Raw genomic sequence first — 19,946 nt, 5'->3', positions numbered from 1 at the left:
GTCTCAACAAAATCCTTTTAAAGAAAATTGTGCCATGTGTGTTCAAATAATGTTTCTAACAATTCAGAGGCATAATGGTTAAGACATGTTCTCTGTTTTCATATCTATATTTATAAAGATTTTCATCTATATCAGAGTGGACTATACGAAGTTCTCTTTTACATAATACCACATATCATTTTAAGGAGAGTAAATTTGAATAGTGGCTGCATTTGCAAAACAAAGTGAGGGAAGCAAGTGATTAAAAATCTATCTGCAAATTTCAAAACCTGATTTCTTAGTGAAAATTACATTTAGTTTAATATATTTACTTTTGTATTTCTTTATTTACCTAGCCTGGGTAAATAATGTTAGAAAAGTTATAGGATTGGAGTTTGTTTTATATTAAGCATAGGTTACTGGCCTTCTACGTTTCAGGTTAAGTTTAAGCAGCACTATTAAATTATAAAATAAATAATGTAGATTGTTTTTTCCAAATTTGGATATAATTTGAAGAAAAATGAGTGTGGAATATAGATTTCTGAATCTGACAAAAAAAATCAAATGGGAAAATAATAAAAACATAGGACAGATAATATGAAAATTAAAAGATGGAATGAAAAAGTCGATTTATTAGGAGGTAATGTGAGCCCTAGAGGGTCTTCTAGATGGAATTAACTGGATCAAAGAGAGATCTGAATAGAGAAATATGATGTCCTAATTTTTGACAAAAATTTATTGGTGCCACAAGCAGTTGACACTTGGCGTTGGTACTCATCCATCATGCCCGGCTAAGATTTGACGTCTCTCATCCACATCTCTAGCAGATCTTTTCTGAGGTGTGGATCAAAACACAGAGTGAACTCCAAAGCATCTAGACCCCTATCCATTTGGATTCATCTTGTATTGGTCCTAGGCCAGGCCCTTGAGAAATAGCTCATTCTGAGAACTTTATTCCTCTTAAGGGCAGCATAAATTCAAAACTAGAATTGTGTTAGAGAGGTATTCTAAAGATATAAAAGTTAAATAGCCAAGAACTGAAGCAAAGATTTGACATACTGATTCCAGGAAAAAAGGAGAAAAAGAAAAAGCTGGTTCAACTGCACTGGATTGAGATCAAGCAATGTTGAGACTTGCCAGTGCTGTGTATTTGAGAGCAATAGTTATGATTATTGAATAAAGTCAACAGAGAAGATATATAATTATGCCACAATATACTGTCTTACCCCAAATTTGTCATCATATAAGCAGCATGGCAGATAAAGGCAACTTCAGTATCACATTAATAATAGTGTACTATAGAAACACATTTGTGGATTATCAAACATAGTAAGTGGAAGGAAATTTGAAGGACAGCTGTAAGAAATGTCTAAGTATTAGAACATCCTCTTGTGATATATGTGTTCTTCATTCATATATTTTTGTAACAAAGCCAAGATTTAATCTGCCATAATTTTATGTAAATGGATCCCTGAAAAGAATGATCTTGAGGGAAATTGTCAAGAAAAATCTTAAATGGTTTATTCAGTGTAGCCACGTTAATCAATTCTTATCAAAAGCCTTGGTTTCTTAAATCAGGAAGGAAAAGATTTCTTGAATGATTAAAGAAACCAAATGAATCTTAAGTTATCCTGATAGTTAATGTTTTGCTTAGAAATCTTGTGTGGGAGAGGATGGGGAGAAAAAAGATCAAGTCATTTGGTTTTTGGTGTATTTGTTTTGATTGGAACATATTTTGCTAATAAAGATCTTGGAAGGAGTTGCCTAGTATGTCTATGTAACCAAAACAATGTGATGAAAAGTAAGGATTTTTTTTTTTTTCATTGTCCAGATGTTTTAAAAATATCCAGGTGCTTAACATCACATAGAGAAAATATAAAGATGATTAACCAAATGTTTTACTTTTTACTTTGATGTTTACTACTATAATGTAGATTTGGCCAACTTGGCAGTGCTTTTAGGAATTTGAATACAATGCAATAGATTTTGTGGCGACACAAGAAATATTTTCTGAGAAAGAAAAGATATTTAGTCATATTTATTTGCTTTTGTTTGGTCATGATTTGATGGTTTTCTATTTTGGTCATTTCAGAAAAATGATAGGACATTATTTCACTGTTATGGGATCTTACTGTATTTCTTTTAGGTGATCTTATCTTATGGAGTGGACTCGGGTTTGATTTATGGGGCACTTCTAATACTCCTTCAGAATAAAGCTGTTCTTCGGGCAGTTCCTCAAATTTTCCAAAGGTGGCATCTGAGATTTATCTAAACCAGGAGGTTTCTTGGCCCTCATTTTTCTTTAGCCCCAGCAATGACAAAAAGCAATGGCTGCTTCAATTGGATGTAAGAAGAACACTTAGGGTTTGTCTCAGAAGAATCAAAGATTTCAGATCTTCTGAAAGATTGTTTGTACTCTTAGGGGGTCTTAAGAGGGGTCAAATGGCTTCTAAGAGTTCCTTAGCTAGATGGTTAAGGGATTGTATTAGGGAGGCGTATGTAGTTAAGGTAAAGAGGCTCCTAGGGTTTGTAAAGCTCATTACACTAGGACTTTAGCTGTTTCTTGGGCAGAGAGGTCGAAGGCTTCCACATTGGAAATTTGCAAGGTGGCCACCTGGGCTTCTCTTCATACTTTTTCATAGTATTATCTCTTGGATGTAGTCTCTTCTACAGATTCAGCTTTTGGTGGGAGGTTGCTTGTGAGCCAGAAAAGAACAGTAAAGAAAAGAGAGACTTGTAGTTCTCACTTAGAGCTGCCAACAAGGCAAGTTGCTTTGTAGTGCACACAATGGGAGCCTATGAAGACCAATTTGGGTGTGAAAGTGGATGTCACAGGGAAGTACTGCCAACCTCTACTCTCTATGAAAGAAAACGGCAGTGTGGAAACTAACCAGAAGTGTAAAATGAACCACAGCGAACTCCATAGGCAGAGGCTGTTCAGCAGCTGGCATTCCTGTGACCCTCTGCCCTACTCTACTGAGGTCCTTAGTCTGGGCACGCTCTTAAAGAAACCAGTGTTGATTGCGTGCAAATAACTATGTTTTAGAACGATGAGCCAAAAATGGGCTACCTTCTCTAGACAATGCTAATAAGTGTATAGAATGTCCAATATATTTTTAAATAGGTGAAATAATTTGTTAAATGTTCAAAGAGCTCATAAAGTTTGACAATGCCAAATTTTGAAACTGACCATTTTGCATTCCAAACAAATATAAAAATGCCACAATTTGTTAAAATCGTGAGATATCTTATTAGTCTAGATTCAGTGTTACTAATCCTGCCTTAAAATAATCCCTTTGGCTTCTCTGTATAGGATTAAATTTTTTAAAACGTTTTTAATTTGGAGGGGAAGATTATATTATACAGGTTATCATAATTGCTCAATAATTCTTTTTCTATCTTACTATAGAATTGCTCACCAGCAAAAGAAGTCTTGGGAAGCTTATCTTATTTTTTAATTCATCTTGAAAACAGGCAGATGGTGTGTATAAACATCAAAGCCCATTATTTTGAGTGAATAAGCAGAATGTATTTGGGAATGAAATGATAAATATAAGATAATTAACCTTTTTAATAAGTTTTAAACTATAGTTACACAATGGCAAATAGTTAGTTCCAAGAATAGATCTGCAAAGCTTGTGCTTTGAATTAATGTTATTTTTCCAGGGTGAATAGCTTTTACATCAACTATTTTTATGACCTATCTGTAGAAAAGTAAAGTGACATTAAGAATCCAAGTGTTTCCTCTTCATGTCATTGACAACTTGATCTTTATTATTATTTTCTTCTTTAAAAATATTTTCCAATAATAGTCCAGGCATATAGTAAAACTTTTAAACAGGATAAAAGGATATATGGTTAAAATTAAGTCTTTTTCCACTCCATTTGTCTAGTTTCCCTTTCCAAAGGCAACTACTTCCATATATATCCCCATGTTGAAATAACACAAAATCTTGTCATACTATACAGAGATTCTTCTTTTTATTAACAATTATGTAGGAACACCCCATATTCAGAAAAACAGCTGAATAGTTTTCTATTGGTGCATGTACCATAATTTAATCAGCTACTCATTAATAGACACATAGGGTTGCTTTTTCCTCTTCATTTGCTTCCACAAGCAATGATACAGCAAATTTACTTGAACTACGTCTTATATGTCCTCATGTATATCTGGACAGTAAGTTACTAAGGTGGAATTGCTAAGTAAAAAGGAATGATCATAGAGAGGATGAAAAGACAAAACATAGACTGAGAAAGATATTTGCAAAATACATATCTGATAAAGACCTTGTATCCAAAATATACAAAGAACTCTTAAAATTCAACAGGAAAACAAAAAACTCAATTTAAAAATGAGCAAAAGATCTGGAGAGCTCACCAAAGAAGATATACAGATGGCAAATAAGCATATGAAAAGATGCTCAGCATTGTATGTCATCAGAGAAAGGCAAATTGAAACAAGGAGATACCATTACACTCCTACTAGAGTGGCCGAAACCCAGAACACTAACACCACCAAATTCTAGCAAGGATGTGAAGCAACAGGAACCCTCATTCATTGCTAATAGGAACGTAAAATAGTACAGTCTCTTTGGAAGAGAGACTGTACTGTAAAATTGTGTCTCTGTAAAATAGTACAGTCTCTTTGGAAGACTGTGTGGTTGTTATCTCATAAAGCTAAACCTTGCCTTATGTGATCTAGTAATCACACTCCTAGGTATTTATGCAAATGAGTTGAGAACTTATGTCCACACAAAAACCAGCACATGAATGTTTACAGCAGTTTTATTCATAATTGCCAAAATTTGGAAGCAGCCAAGATGTCCTTCAGTAGGTCAGTGGATAAACTGTGGTATGCCAATACAATGGAATATTATTCATTGATTTAAAAAAGATATCAAGCCACACAAAACACGGAGGAAACTTAAATGAATATTGCTAAGTGAAAGAAGCCAATCTGAAAAGCCTGCATACTATATGATTCCAACTATAAGACATCCTGGGTAAAGCAAAAGTATAGAGACAGTAAAGATCAGTGGTTGCTAAGGAGAGTGAGGAGGGGAGGAGAGGTGAGTAGGTGGAACACAGGGGATTTTTAGAGCAGTGAAATTAATCTGTGTGATAGTAATGGTGGATGCATGACACTATGCGTTTGGCAAAGCCATAGAACTGCACCACGCAAAAAATGAACCCTAACGCAAATTATGGACTTTAGTTAATAGTAATCTATCAATGTTGGTTCATCAGTTGTAACAAATATCCCACACCAATGTAAGATGTTAACAATAGGGGAAACTGAGGGCATGGGGAGAGGGAGTATATGGGAACTCTGTACTTTCTGCTCAATTTTTTCTAAAAAGCTAAAACTGCTCGAAAAGCTAAAGTCTATTAATTTTTTTAAAAGCTATGGCCATTGAGAGAGAGTTACAAGCCAGTTTTTCATATCCAGTTCAATTAACAAAATTTTTGTTATGCAGAATTGTTTTTTGGCTTCTGTGTCCTTCTGAAAAGTCTCTACCTTGTATCTTTTGGGAAAAAAATTCTATATTTTCTTTAATAGACTTATAGTTTCATTTTTCTTTATTTAAAAATCTGCTTAATCTGGATTTTATTTCAATATTGAGATTGATCCTTATTAATAACACTAGCTTCTGCAAAAGATGTAATAAAATGCAAGCCATAGAGAAAGCATTTTAGGTTAAATGGTATAACACTGATCTAAAACTTTGTCTATGTTGTGATGTGTGTTGAGAAATGAAGCAGGATTCCTCAACTGCGGTCCATGGCCCCTTGAGGATCGTGAACGTGCTTTACAAGAGGGCCTGGGAATCTCCAATAGCACGTGTGAGGGTGTGTGCGCGCACACAGTCATACTGTGCATTTTGGATGAAGTGTTCTGTCACTTTAATCAAGTTCTATGAAGTGTTCACAAATCCAAAGTGATTAAGAAACACTAGAGCTGGGGGAAACTTTTCCTCAGAATGAACTCTGATAACATTTCTCAAAAGGTTGTTGCTATCGCCTACCAAATGGAATATTTACCTTTTGAGAGAATGTTTCTGTGGATTGTGTTACTTAGGAATCGTTCATGATTAAGCTCATAGAACCATATTTAGAAAAAACAAACAAAAATCCCACATATTTTCTAGATGACTATATTTGTCAGAAGCCCTACCGATAAGAATCACTGATATTTGGAGATTTGTTTGCCCAGGACATAAAAGAGAAACTGACTCTTAAGATTATTAAAATAAAAGAAAAATTAATCATGCTATATAATTCATCATCATATATCAAGTCTAAGCAAAACCAAAAGATAATTGCTAAGTCATTCATATTGAATTAATTAAACTATAATTAATAGAACCATAATAGAAAATGGAAGGATCTCTTTGGCATATTTATTCATTACATTTTTGTAGACCTGTATTTTTCCCATGGAAAGAATTTCTTAATTCTGAAAAATAAAAGTTGAGGAAGTATTTCCATTTTAGAAGCTAGAGATCATTTCTTACCTGTCTCAGTGTTTGTGTTTTTCCAATGACTTATTGATAATCTTATTAAAAGTATAATTTTTCCTGATATGATGATGTTTATCCATGTGCTTTTGTTCTGTCTTGTTTCAAAAAAAGTAATATTAATGTGCTAAAGAACACCACTGGTTTTTAAAGCAGTACTTTAGAATTTAGCTTTTTCAATGAACAAAGAAATTGATATTTACTTTATATTGTTAACTTATCCTACATTATTAACATGAAAATGAATTAATGACAAAAGGATCTGAATTTTACAGATTATGTATACATATACATCAAATATGAATATAAATAACATATAAATTCCATCAAGTTGTATGTATAGAAAAGAACTCTATATTTTGATCCTCTCATTATTGTGATGACAATATCACCCTACATCTTGTTGACTGTATTCTTTGTATCTTGATGTGTTTGTATGTGTGTGTGTGTACTATGGATAGAGCTTTTCTATGTAATTAATTTTAACCTGTTAATCACATCTAGTATGGTTTGTTTTTCTTAATGTAAGTTTGTGTGTTTGTTTTCTATTGCATAGAAATTTTGGAGACATCCAACAGAGAAGTTGTAATAGAGAAACCTAGAACAAATGAAACCAGTATTCCTTCAGAGCAATTGCTACCAGTAAAAGAGGTAAGTGAGGAAAAATGGGTGGTGTTTTTTTTTATTCATATGTAATAGCATCATCATTTTTATATGACTCCTTTATGAATCAAATGTCTTGAGTTTTACCCTTTGCCACTAAAACAATAATTCCTGGTTGAAAATTGTCTTATTAATTTTGATGAAAGTTGAATTTAGTGGGAACACTGCTCTGCTGCACAGTGTGTTCCATGCAAGGAGTAGGGAGCTGGCAGTGAAGAGATCTTTGTTCTCATCCCACTCGGGGGTCTACACCTTGAGAATCTGGACTGTAGACAATTGTTGAAAAGTGAGAAAGTGGAGATGAAAAAGGAAAGAGGAAAGAATAGTTTGCACTGGCCTCTTATTTGAGTGTGCCCAGAATGCCCCTGTTTGTTCTCAGATCCATTACCACTCTTCCTCTGCTCTGTTCTGTATAGTAGAGAAAAACCTCTTCCAGGCTTTCTTGCTTTCTGGACCTGGGTAGGTTTGGCCAATGAAAAGCGCTAAGGGAAGATTGGAGGGTAGTTCTTGGAGAGAAACCAGAGGATTTCTTCCCCTTGCTCTGTTTTAGAGAACATCTCCAGGAGTAGCTGTGACTCCTTCATTTCTTCCATGCTGCTCCCCACACACAGTCCTCTCTCTGAGGTTTCAGGTCCGCCTGGAAGGTCGGCCTCCTTCACTGGTGGCCCCGGGGACTACACTTCCATAGCACTGTTCCCATTCTTTGTTCCTCCAGCCCTAGGAGTGGTAGTAGCTAGTGGTAGTAGTAGTAATAGTAATAAAATAACTGTCTTGCTTCATAACCCATGTTTGGCTCCTCAAATCTTCTATCACCTTAGTAATTAATACCTTACATTAAAATTCTTCCTTTCAAAATACCGAGAGTGGTTTCTATTTTCTGAATGGATCTTGACTGATCTAGTAGGTAAACCTTTAAAAGGCAAAAGAACATAGAGTTTTAACAGAGTTTCAATGTAGAAAGCAAGGAAAATAATCAGAAAAAAAGCAAAATTATACATTATGTTTTAACCAAAAATCAGAGTAGATATTAAGAAATTAGCGTTAGGTAATAGAAGAAAGGGATTTAGTGGGTAGCTCCTTTGTACACAGAACAGAAAACTACATTATTTCCTCTATTTTTTTCTTTGATCAACTAGTAAATTCTCTATATTTTAACTGGAAGGTGTATGGTTCCAAACATCAGATGGGAAGGGTAGAAGTAAGCCAATGATATTTTATGTAAATAAATAGACTTCTAGGAGGAGATCTGAATAGTAAATGTTTTCAACTTTCTTTTTAAGATCAGCTATTAACGTGCTTGGTTTTCCATATTTTGAAAAGAGAATTTAGGAGGTAGTATAATTACATATAAATTACCATGGGCAAAGGTAATCATCATGGCACGCACACACGCACAAAAAGTCACTGTGACCATGGCAATTGATGGCAATTTTCCCCATAACATATTGCCTTGAATGCATAAATGAATGATTTTAATGAATAGACATGCCCTGGTGGGGGAACAAAAAGCAGAGTTTTATTGTTGTTGTCGTTGTTTTTAATTTTTATGAAGGTAGGTTCCTTTTTATATTTCTTTTTTTTTTTTTTTTTTTTTTTAATATTTTTCTTAACCATATTTGCTTATTTATTTATTTATTTATTTTTATTTTATGGCTGTGTTGGGTCTTCGTTTCTGTGCGTGGGCTTTCTCTAGTTGCGGCAAGTGGGGGCCACTCTTCATCGCACTGCGTGGGCGCCTCTCACTGCCGCGGCCTCTCTTGTTGCGGAGCACAGGCTCCAGACGCGCAGGCTCAGTAGTTGTGGCTCACGGGCCTAGTTGCTCCGCGGCATGTGGGATCCTCCCAGACCAGGGCTCGAACCCGTGTCCCCTGCATTGGCAGGCAGATTCTCAACCACTGTGCCACCAGGGAAGCCCTCCTTTTTATATTTCTATCATAAATGCGTCCCAAGAAAATACTGTTACAGCACAGAACTACACGCATGGCACTTTCAAAGTTTCACTTATGAGAAAAGAAATTATATGAGCTGAGTAGATTCAATTATTGATTCATTTTATGTAAAAATAAAATGAGAGTTGTATCTTTAGGCAGGCCCTATGATGTTAAAGGTCCAAATAAACTTTAGAAAGGAAATTTCAATTACATCTTAATTATAAGCATAATGAGAAGGAGAGCCACTTTTTCTGATTATAGAGTTATGGGATCATAGAATTTTAGCTCTAGAAGATGAATCACCTTTATTACTTTGTACTGCATGTATATGCAGTACAAAAAAAAGCATTAAATTAACGCTTAGTGGGATTATGTATACAAGAAAATGAAGCTAATGATCATCATCTCAGTAATTTTAGACTGAAAGGGACCGTAGAAATCATTCAGTTCAGCTCTTTTATTTTTCCAACAAAAAACTTGAGATCCAGAAAAGCAAGTAATTCAGTTAGGAATATCAAGCCTAGCGTCTTCTGAAGTTGGAGTAGATAAATTATTGCTGTAAACAAGATTACACTAAAACAGGAAAAGTTTAATCCTAAGCATAGATTCAGCCTACTATCCATAATGCTTTTATACTTTAGAGAACATTAGAGGACTTGAGGGAAATATACATATGTAAACATACTGCCACATGAGCCAAAGACCAAAAGAAAAAAAGAAAACACCGCCACCCTCCACCCCAGCCTCTCCCACTCCCCACACACAGAGCAATGCAGATCATTTTAATTCCTCATTTTCTGGAACAAAAGTAGTGCTGCTTAGCACTTTGTGGGTGGAGAAACTAAGTAAAATTCTAAAGAAATAAAAATCTAGAAACACACAGTGGTATATTTTCTCTGAGAAATTTATTTCTTATTGCTATTTTTTTGGTTTGTCTGGATTTCTGAGAATGAAAAAGAAATAAAAGATTGAATATTAAATGCTGTCTTATGTTGCAATGCTTGTTAACAATAAACTATAAAAAAAAGACCATAAAAATCTAATATAGGCTTTATTAAATATATTGAATTTAAAGGCTGCTTTATGTGATAAATAGTAAGTGGAACTTTCAGCTCTCATAAAGATGGTTTTATTGAACTATATTTAAGAGATTAAATTTTGAAAAAAAAAGTTTTTGATTAAATCCACTGATGAATTAAAATGAAATGACAGTATATTACTGTGTGTAAAGAATGCACATGTTTTTGTATATTGCTTTATTCACTGGGTAATATTTTTAGGTTGTAAGAATGGCTTTTACAGTTTATCAAAGAATACCTACATTCAACATGCTGAATGAAAGTAATACTTTTATATCTATAACAATAGAACACTTGTTGAGTTAAGATGAATATAACTTCATGTAAACTTATATTTCAGGCTACTCTACTAAATTTTGGCTGGAGAAGTGCATTTAAAGAAGTGTCTCTTCCCATGGCACATTGTATAACAACAGCCATTGAAGACTTTTCCGCAAAAATTCTCCAACAGGAACAGAATGAAAGGTCTTCAGCTATGAGCTATGCTTTGAACCTTGTAAATGTCCAGCAAGTTTGGCAAGATAGCCGTGCGGTTCCTGAGGCAGACCAACCAAAGAAAATTGCAAAGGCAAGTATCAAATGAAATCCTTTCAAATTAGATTGGCATATGAGATTTTTTTTTTTTTTTCCATATACGCCATTGCAAAGGGAACCAATAGAAAAATGATGGAGTCTCTTGGGAAACACTTGGCACTTGACCCAGTACCAGTTTTCTTCTCTGGTATCCATGGGCCACTGTGCTAGCAAAAAGGACTTAAACCTGCTGCCAACTTTTTGCTCCATGAATCTGAGGTAACTAAAGAGAGGGCCTCTGTGACTTCCTGGGGGGCTGAGAAACTGCTTGTTTGGGTTATACCTTTGAATGACTCCAGGAGAAATTTAGGAGGTTGAAGGAGTTACTGTCTTTTACTGGTTTGGGCAACTTTTAAATCTTTATTTACACCTTAGTGACCATTCCTTTAACATCAGTCTTACATCTGTGTTTTGAGAGTCATGGAACATACTGAGAAAATAGGAAGTAATTACGGAAATAGAGAAATATAGTTACTCAGCATTAAGTCCACAGTGAGGTCAGCAACGTATCATTGAAATTTTTTTTTAAATAAATTTATGTATTTATTTATTTATTTTTGACTGCATTGGGTCTTTGTTGCTGCACGTGGGCTTTCTCTAGTTGCAGCGAGCGGGGGCTACTCTTCGTTGTGGTGCACTGGCTTCTCATTGCAGTGGCTTCTCTTGTTGCGGAGCACAGGCTCTAGGCGCGCGGGCTTCAGTAGTTGTGGCACGTGGGCTCAGTAGTTGTGGCTCACGGGCTCCAGAGCGCAGGCTCAGTAGCTGTGGTGCACGGGCTTAGTTGCTCTGCGGCATGTGGGATCTTCCTGGACCAGGGCTCGAACCCTTGTCCCCTGCATTGGCAAGCAGATTCTTAACCACTGCGTCACCAGGGAAGCCCCTGAAATGTTTTTGAAAGAGAGTTTTTAAAGGTGGCCTTAATCCCCTATTGCCACCCTGAGGCTCCAGAACATTCCCCAGGGAACACTTTTGGCCGACCTGGAGTGGAGGCAAGTTACGCCTTCCCATCCATCCATCACGCCTCCTTTGCCATTAAGAAGGAGTAAATTCACAACTAGTGAAATCTAAGTGCATCACTTCTGAGAGTTGCTGACTCTTTACCAATAAGAAGATGCTATATGAGATTGTTTCTGATGCTTTTAGATTGTTTAAGTTAAACTGATACAGCCTCATTTATCTGTGGTGATTAATTTAAAAAAATACTTCTATGAAAATTTAGAGAAAAAAACCCAGGAATAAGTTAAAAATAATGTAATCATGGATACATATTTTCTGAGTTCTATTAACTACAAATAAAAGTAATTTAAAGCTATTTCATGAGTTTTTCATAATGTCTCTCTGGTAAGCATAAGGTTTGACGGTTATATACAGAGAAGCATCATTTTGGTATTTCTTTATTTGAAATAAAACATTTAACTTTCTACAACAGAGAAATCGATTATTATAAAGTTGTGTCATTATATTTATGTTTGATGCCAAATTCATTATTTTGGAATTTAGCTCCCCTGTACATAAATTACACGGTGCTGTCAGAATACAAATAACTCAGTGCTACATTTATTTCTCCCTAGTTTTGTTCTGACATCATGGAAAAACTTGACACAATCCTTCCACTGGCTCTGGCATGCAGAGATGATTCTTTTCAGGAAATTAGAGCAAACTTTGTGGAGGCCTGTTGTAAAGTGGCAACAGCTGTCCTGGTCAGACTGCAAGAGAGAGGCAAGGAGGTTCCTTCCAAAGCACCCCTGATAAACTTGCACATGCTGCTCTCCACGGCGGTGTATGTCTTCCAGCATTTTATGCAATATGATAATTTGATGAAAGAAAATACTAAGAAGTGAGTGTCGTTTATATTAAGTTGATGGCCATTCTTAAAGTAACATGTAATCTTTGGATATCACAGAGGTGGAATTTTGATAATAATATTTGAGAAGAAGAAAATAATAACATGGTGAATTATTTTCATTTGTCTTGACTAGGAAATGTCAAAAAGGTAGAGCATGGGGTGTATTAAACCAGGTATACGGATGGTAAGAAGGATAGGTATTCCCTCTAAAGGCCCACTCAGATGACCCTTGCATTTCCCATTCTCTAAACCAGAGCGACTATTTTCGGCATGTTGTTATGACATGACCAAACAAACCCTCTCCATTCTGTAAGGCACATTGTACTGACTACACTGAAAAGGAAAAACAAACTTCTTTTTGTCACACAAAACAATATTTGTGGAAAATGCCCTTCTCTTTTGTTCCTAGGCCAACTAGATGTTAGGAGCAGGCATAGAGAAGAGATGCATTTCAATCTATTTTATTGACGAACGTAAACATATTTCAGAACATGCATTTAATAATAAGCTATCCTTCATATTTGAAGAGGAAGCATCTGGCAGTCATAATTTTCATGTATTAGTAGTCCAAAAAGACCAAATGTTTTCTGGATAGAGAAGAAAAATGACCAGAGGTATTATCACATGGTCTATCTGGCTGCTCTTGTGCTCTCTAGAAGAGAGCACAGTCCCTTGCAAAGGGAGCATGTAGACTGGGCAGTCCAGTGTGAGCCCAAGAATCTAGTCTATATTCCTTATTCAGCCTTTGCAATCCCTTAGTAGTAATGAGAGGAAGCACAGAGTGTACTAAAAATAGCTGAAGATAAAAGTAAATTTGGCTTGTTGTAGGATATAACTATGATATTTCTTTAATTCTCTTAAGTAGTCAGATTGTTGAATTTATAAACAAAATGTGCCAGCAATCACTTTATTTCTGTAGAATATTGTAAAGCAGTTTATGAGATAATTGACATCTACAAAATTACAATTTTTAAAATAAAAAGAGTGTGTTTGTGGGATGTGTGATAGCTTTACAAAAGTTGGTTCTGACAAATGCATGTTTTTCTCTATAATAACGATAACCTAATGCCTAAATAATGCACTGATCTCTAATAATAGGCTTACAAAGAATACTTTTATTTTTGAATGATGTATTGACAATGAAGTTTGTCTCAAGCTGAAGTGCATATTTGTGGAACAGCAGATGTACGTTTTCAAAGGACTTGCAAAACAAAGGCCAGCTATTTTTTTTTTTTTCTTTTTGGAAAGTGAATGTGGATGCAGACTTCAGCATTAGGAGGAAATGAATGATTGATATCTAATAATCAAAACCATTTGTAGTACTGGAGATTGTTACCTCCTACTGCACAGGCCTTAAATCTCTGTCTCTTTGATCATTCCCTCTGAACAGACCCATATTCCTGGTACCTGTCCAACAATATCAGGAATTCATCAACACTCTACAGTTTCAGGTTACGGACTACTGCGTCAGAGTTTGTGCTACAAGCATTTTACAGGATGCTGAGAGCCACCACTGGGATGACTACAAAGCTTTTTATGAGGTGTGAAGTTAAGTTTACTGTCCCTCGTTTTTTACACAAATATGTTTTACTGCCTACCTGCTTTCTGGCTAATTAGAAACATGAGCTTGGCAGTACTGACACACGAAGGCTGTTAGGATAATGTTTTTTAAATATTGAATCTGTACTTAGAAAAACACTGTTTTTAAAAACCTGAAATAATTAGAACTCTCCTTCTGCTTAAAAGTAAAAATAACTTAATTTGAGCTGCAGTGTTTCAGTGCTATATAATAAGTTGGAATATAATGGGGTACAATGAAAACTCAAAGAGAAACAATGCCAAAATACTACAGCCTTATATTGTTTTCAAAGGGACCAGTTATAGGTATCCTTGCATTTTTTTCTTGTTATATATTTCCATCTGTGTTTGATAAATATTTTTTATTAAGCAGCTTTATTCTTTATACCTATTTTTTCCTTCTTATTGTATGTTCTTATGAGTGTGCTTTAAGACCCATCTGATCATTTATAGCTTACCTATTTTCATTTAACCCATGTTTTGAAATCCCAAATTTCTACTGAGTTAAAGCCTAATGATTCCCAGTGCAAACAAAGCCAGGATCAATTAAAATTATTCATCATCAGGCTTCATTAGTTTTCCTTCCCCTGAATCCCATTGATTATACATAAACCACAACTCTTGAAATCCCTTGAAGTTGACTTCAGGGTGGGGTGAAACATTATATCTATGGAGTATTGCGAAAAACAGAGTGGAGTTTTATTCAGTGAAGTCACTCCTGTCACCTTCCTGACACTGAAGGTTCCAGTGGCTCCACTTATGCCTGAGTTATTATCATAATAAATGTTGTCACAACAGAGAGGAGCAGCTTAGAAGCTTTTTAAAAGGGATTTCCACTTTTTCTAAGACGATTTCATGGGTCTTAGAAAGGGTCTCCTTTAGAGGCCCTTCCCAGATACATTTTCTTTTTGCAAGAGCATCCATATAGGGTTTTCCAAACCTGACATACTTCAAACAGCAGTGAGCAGGAAGAAAAATGGAAAGTGGTATGGTGCAGCTGGTATCCTGAGATAAGAATAAAAGTGTCGGTCTTCCCCTCTCCTGGCAGCATCCCAGCTCCCTTATGTGCCTTGAGGTAAACAGAGAGGTTGAAAATGAATCCATCTCATGTTTCAAACTATTTCAATGTGTCAGTGTACTAATGAGCGATTTTATGTAATGTTTCCATTGAAGAACAGCTCTCTCACTGTATGTCCAACATAGGGATATTATGTTTCCTCATGCAAATTGGGAAGTAGAAGAGTCGTACAGTATAAATAATAAGTAGATGCATTGAGAACCTGTTATTGAAGTTACCAAGTATTTAAAAAAACAAAAACAAAAACAAATTACCACATAACATGCAGCTCTTAGATCTTATGACAAGAGTTTAGCTTCTAAAACAGAAATAACGAGATAGCTACCCTGTGATTACATGGTACTGTAGCTTGCATACACTTACTTACATGGTCAGTAGTTACAATTTAATTGCAGTTAGTGGTTGTTATTTATGCTCAGAAAAATAAAGTGATACTGCTTTTCTATTTACCAAAACTAAGAACCTTCTAAAAATAGCACAGATGCTAAGTTGTTTTGACAATTGGAGTCCCTGACATGGTTTTATCCCGTTTACTATACCCTTCTCTCCTCCGCTCCCCCATTATTCCAACTGATTTGTGAAACAGGACTAGTATGTTTTTGGCAGGGCTGTTTTTAGAGGAGAGGAGATGAAATCTGCCTGACTGGAGGGGAAGGGTAGGATAGAGATCTCAGGGGAACCTATCGCCATGTGCAGAGTGTAGTAAAGAAATAGTGAAAACATTTATAAAGATATGGAGCAATATTTGCTCACATTTTGTGATATCAAGTGAGCCCTAGATACATCATTTCCATTTTCTAAACTGTCAGGTTGAGAGAGCCAAAGAGTTCAGTATCTTTCTGATAAGGTTCTGGTCAGATGGCACAGTGGGTGTTCAAATTACATGTTTAAAATTAAGCTTTTAGTATAGTTGACATCTGCTCAATTTTAGCAACTTGTGTTTTCTAATAGTCAGAGAATAAAGAATTGTCTGTTCAAAGATAATATTGAGTGGCTTATATAATAAAGCCCAGCTGCTTGTTTCCTGATATATAATCTAAATAAAAGCTCACATCTGTTTACCTTATAGTGGGTCTACAAAAATAACAGATGTTTACTAGCAGAATACTTTTGAAATGACAACAAAGAGGGAAACAGGTCAGAAAAATAAATGAATCACATTTAGTTTAATAAAAGCCCTTGGATACATTGAACTTACACACATTTTGAAGAAAATTGTGAGAAAGATGACCAGCTTGGAATGTCTTTAAGTAAACATGAAGTTTATATTTTTAAAAGTCTTAAAAATAAGTATATTTCACTTTAGGAGAAGAAATCTGTGTGCCTAAAGTTATTTTTATTTTCTCATTTATTGCTAAAAGGTAGCTATTAAGAAAATTGGTTTTTTATATTTTGAAAAATATGAGAAATCATGTTGGCCATGTTATTATAGGCACCCACCCATTGCCACAGAGAAAGTGTAAATCATTCAGGCCAGTTATGGGTTGGTTTTGCTTTAATTAACACACAACACAGAAAGTAATAAAGAAAATCAAGCATTAAAATTCCTTTCTTACTTGAGGAAATTTTTTAAAGCATTCTTTATCACAGAACACACAACAAAGAAAATATAAGAAACTATAATTTTGCGACTTCTGCATTAATTTTGTAATTGTTTTTTTTCTTAAACAGTTTTCATGTACATCTAGTCAGGAAATCAGAAGTGGTCAAAGTCCCCACCAGTTTGAACTTGACTCTTTGACAGTTTGATATCCAAGTTTCCCACCCAAGGAGAATAATTCTACTCATTTATAAACTCCATTTGAAAGTCAATAGATAATAACTATAGATTGTTATTATTAGAGTAACTACAAAAGATTTTACTAATCAAAGAAATTACCAGGAGAATGATACGTAAGGAGTATCCACATAAGGAACGATCAACTTTAGGTATAGGAGAACAGCAGACTTTTTTTTAAGATGACATTTGTTTGGGCTTCCCTGGTGGCACAGTGGTTAAGAGTCCGCCTGCCAGTGCAAAGGACATGGGTTCGAACCCTGGTCCGGGAAGATCCCACATGCTGCGGAGCAACTAAGCCCGTGCGCCACAACTACTGAGCCTGTGCTCTAGAGCCGGCGAGCCACAACTACTGAAGCCCACTCGCATAGAGCCCGTGCTCTGCAACAAGTGAAGCCACAGCAATGAGAAGCCCACGCACCGTAAAGAAGAGTAGCCTCCGCTCACCACAACTAGAGAAAGCCTGCGCGAAGCAACGAAGACCCAACGCAGCCAAAAATAAATAAAATAAAATAAATTTATATTAAAAAAAAGAACGAAAACTAAAACTATTCTAAAAAAAAAAAAAGATGACATTTGTTTGAGAAATATAAGTAGTGGGCGAAGCAGAAATTTTTAAGTCCAAGAGGATTACTTAGAGATAAATTGGAAGTTTTTCTCGTTTAACTTTTGATACAGTAACATATAATCAGGATAGTGTTTGAAGAACACATTCTTCAAACTTCAAATAATCTATTTCAAATAATCTTTTACTCTGGTCTGAAGAAAATGAGGAAACTACTAGCATACCTCCCTGAGAGCATGTTAACTAATTAAGGGTTGTAATTCACTTGAGGCTACCTTCTCATTTCTGCCCGTTTTCCTTGTCTTTGGCTGCTGTTGGGTCTCACTCTGTGGTCAGGGAAAATTTGGCACAGAGGTCTGTAGTGGGGTGGAAAGGAATGAAAATCTGGCCCTTTGGAAGTATAAAGTACTGTAAAAATACTAAGAAATGATGATAACATATGCCTAGGCTTTACAAAATCTTGCAAAACTCAGACTATCTTACTGTTTCTAGTATTGTTAAAACTCCATGGATGAAATAGCCTAATATAATCTTCGATAGTTACCCACCCCCTTTGTTTTCATGCATGTTGATAAGTATATAGTATGTAAGTTTATTTTTGCTCCTGTCATTTCATTGCAATGTGAAATCTAAACCATTTATAAAATGATCTCAATGATGCTAATAATCCCCAAAAAATATACATACATAAACAATTTAAATTAATAAATTTTAATTTTCGAAGAATCGGCCCAGTATCTTAAACTAGCATGACTTTGGTTAGCAGCTATAAAGACAATTATTTTAAAGTAAATTTTAAACTCTAGACCAGGTGTAGGTAAATCAAGGCTATGCTAGGTTAAATGCTTGTGGTCTGGATTTGCACGAGAATGTCTGGTCTCATAATTGAAATAAAACATATGTTCCTTTGTCAATAAGGATGTTTTACATGTTGTCAAAAATCTTTCTTGGTCATCTAGTGTGTCAAACTCTGCAGCTATTTCCTTTCAGCCTGAACTAATTAGGTTCACAGGAAGCAAACTGATATTTGGGAAGATGTGATTGTCTTTTTTAATGTGTGGTGGTTTTGCTAGGGGGAAAGATGCTCCTTCTCGCTCCAGATGTGGCATTATTTCTTCTGGGCGCTTCATCACGATCTCTGGACCATTCTGCCCCCTAAGTTAGCCCAGGAGATTCTAGCAGAAGTGCTGGAGAAATCTTTGGGTCTCCTGGCCTCCAGATATGCTCGGGCCCATCCCAGTTATGAGAGAACTCCACAGATAAGGTAATTGAAGTTGTGAAAACCATTGTTTTTTAAGAAAATTTTTCATCATTTGTATAAAGCAGAATATAATTCTGTGTCCCATGACATAGCTCCTTGTATATTTAACACATTTCTAACATCTGAAAGGAAATCATCTTCAATTTTCCCGAGATACTTAAGTAGAAATGTGGAACTTGAATCAAAATAACATTGTTCTTTTTTCTTCTTAAAACTGTATATAAAACCCACTTGTTTCTAAAGAGTGAGTCAAGATGTATTACAATCTAGGACATAGATGTCCAAAGGTTAATAAATAAGATAAAGAGAGAAAATTAAGGTCCTGAAATGAAGAAGAAAGCAGCAGTGCTGAGATGAAGTAATTTGACTTTGAGATTCTAGGCAACCAGGGGATTTTCGTTTTTTTGGGTTTTTTTTAATGTCTTTAAATAGTGTAGTTAATCTTCATTAAGGAAACTCTTTTGTCTAATCATTTGTCTCTTAATATAATCTAATTACTTCTTTCCTCTTTTCCTTTATTTTTTTCCTTTTCTTTTCAGTACGTATTACTAAAAGCCAGTTCAACAAAATGTGAAATCACAGAAAATGAGTAGCAGCAGTCACGGGGTCTTAAATTAAAGGCTGAATTATAGTCCAATTCTATGGGTTATCTAGGCAATGAATATTACAAAAATGTGCTTACGTGACAGCAATGGTCTGTACAAAGCGAAGGCTTTTGTTTTTACAAACATTCTGGCTAATATGATTAAGACCTGCCTTTTAGGTATAAAAAAAATTTTTTTCCGATATATGTTAGGAGGAACCGAAAGACATCAGAGGCTTTTTTTTTTTTCCAGTAGGAATTATTTTTCTGATCAAGCATGCTGCATTTGAAGGGCATTTAGGTCCTGCTACAGTGTTCTATAAGTATGGTATTTTGAACAGGCTGTTTTGAATTACTGACCAAGCATTTTTTTAAAAAACATTGAACTCTGAAGAATAGACGGAAAATTCCTTTTGAGAGCAAAGAATACCTTCATTCTTTTCCTGATGTAGCTTAAATCACTTTTGACTGTGAAGTGGCAAGCCATGATGAGATGCTTATGAAATCAGATT

General features: G+C 35.3%; 1 protein-coding gene across 8 annotated transcripts in view; it reads left to right on the top strand.

Moving 5' to 3' along the window:
* The window catches only part of KIAA0825 (KIAA0825 ortholog), a 404,031-nt gene that overhangs the window by 115,294 nt on the left and 268,791 nt on the right, over positions 1–19,946 (top strand). For all 8 annotated transcript variants that reach the window (XM_059916768.1, XM_059916769.1, XM_059916770.1 and 5 more), the window contains 5 exons: positions 7,057–7,151; positions 10,514–10,741; positions 12,318–12,583; positions 13,983–14,133; positions 18,664–18,854. In XM_059916768.1, the coding sequence (XP_059772751.1) occupies positions 7,057–7,151; positions 10,514–10,741; positions 12,318–12,583; positions 13,983–14,133; positions 18,664–18,854 (931 nt within the window). The remainder of the gene's footprint in view (positions 1–7,056; positions 7,152–10,513; positions 10,742–12,317; positions 12,584–13,982; positions 14,134–18,663; positions 18,855–19,946) is intronic.

This window comes from Balaenoptera ricei, chromosome 3 (assembly GCF_028023285.1).
Source record: "Balaenoptera ricei isolate mBalRic1 chromosome 3, mBalRic1.hap2, whole genome shotgun sequence".
NCBI classification, from domain to species: Eukaryota; Metazoa; Chordata; class Mammalia; order Artiodactyla; family Balaenopteridae; genus Balaenoptera; species Balaenoptera ricei.
Note: the sequence above shows the minus strand (reverse complement) of the source record. Positions and strands in the feature narration are given on the sequence as shown.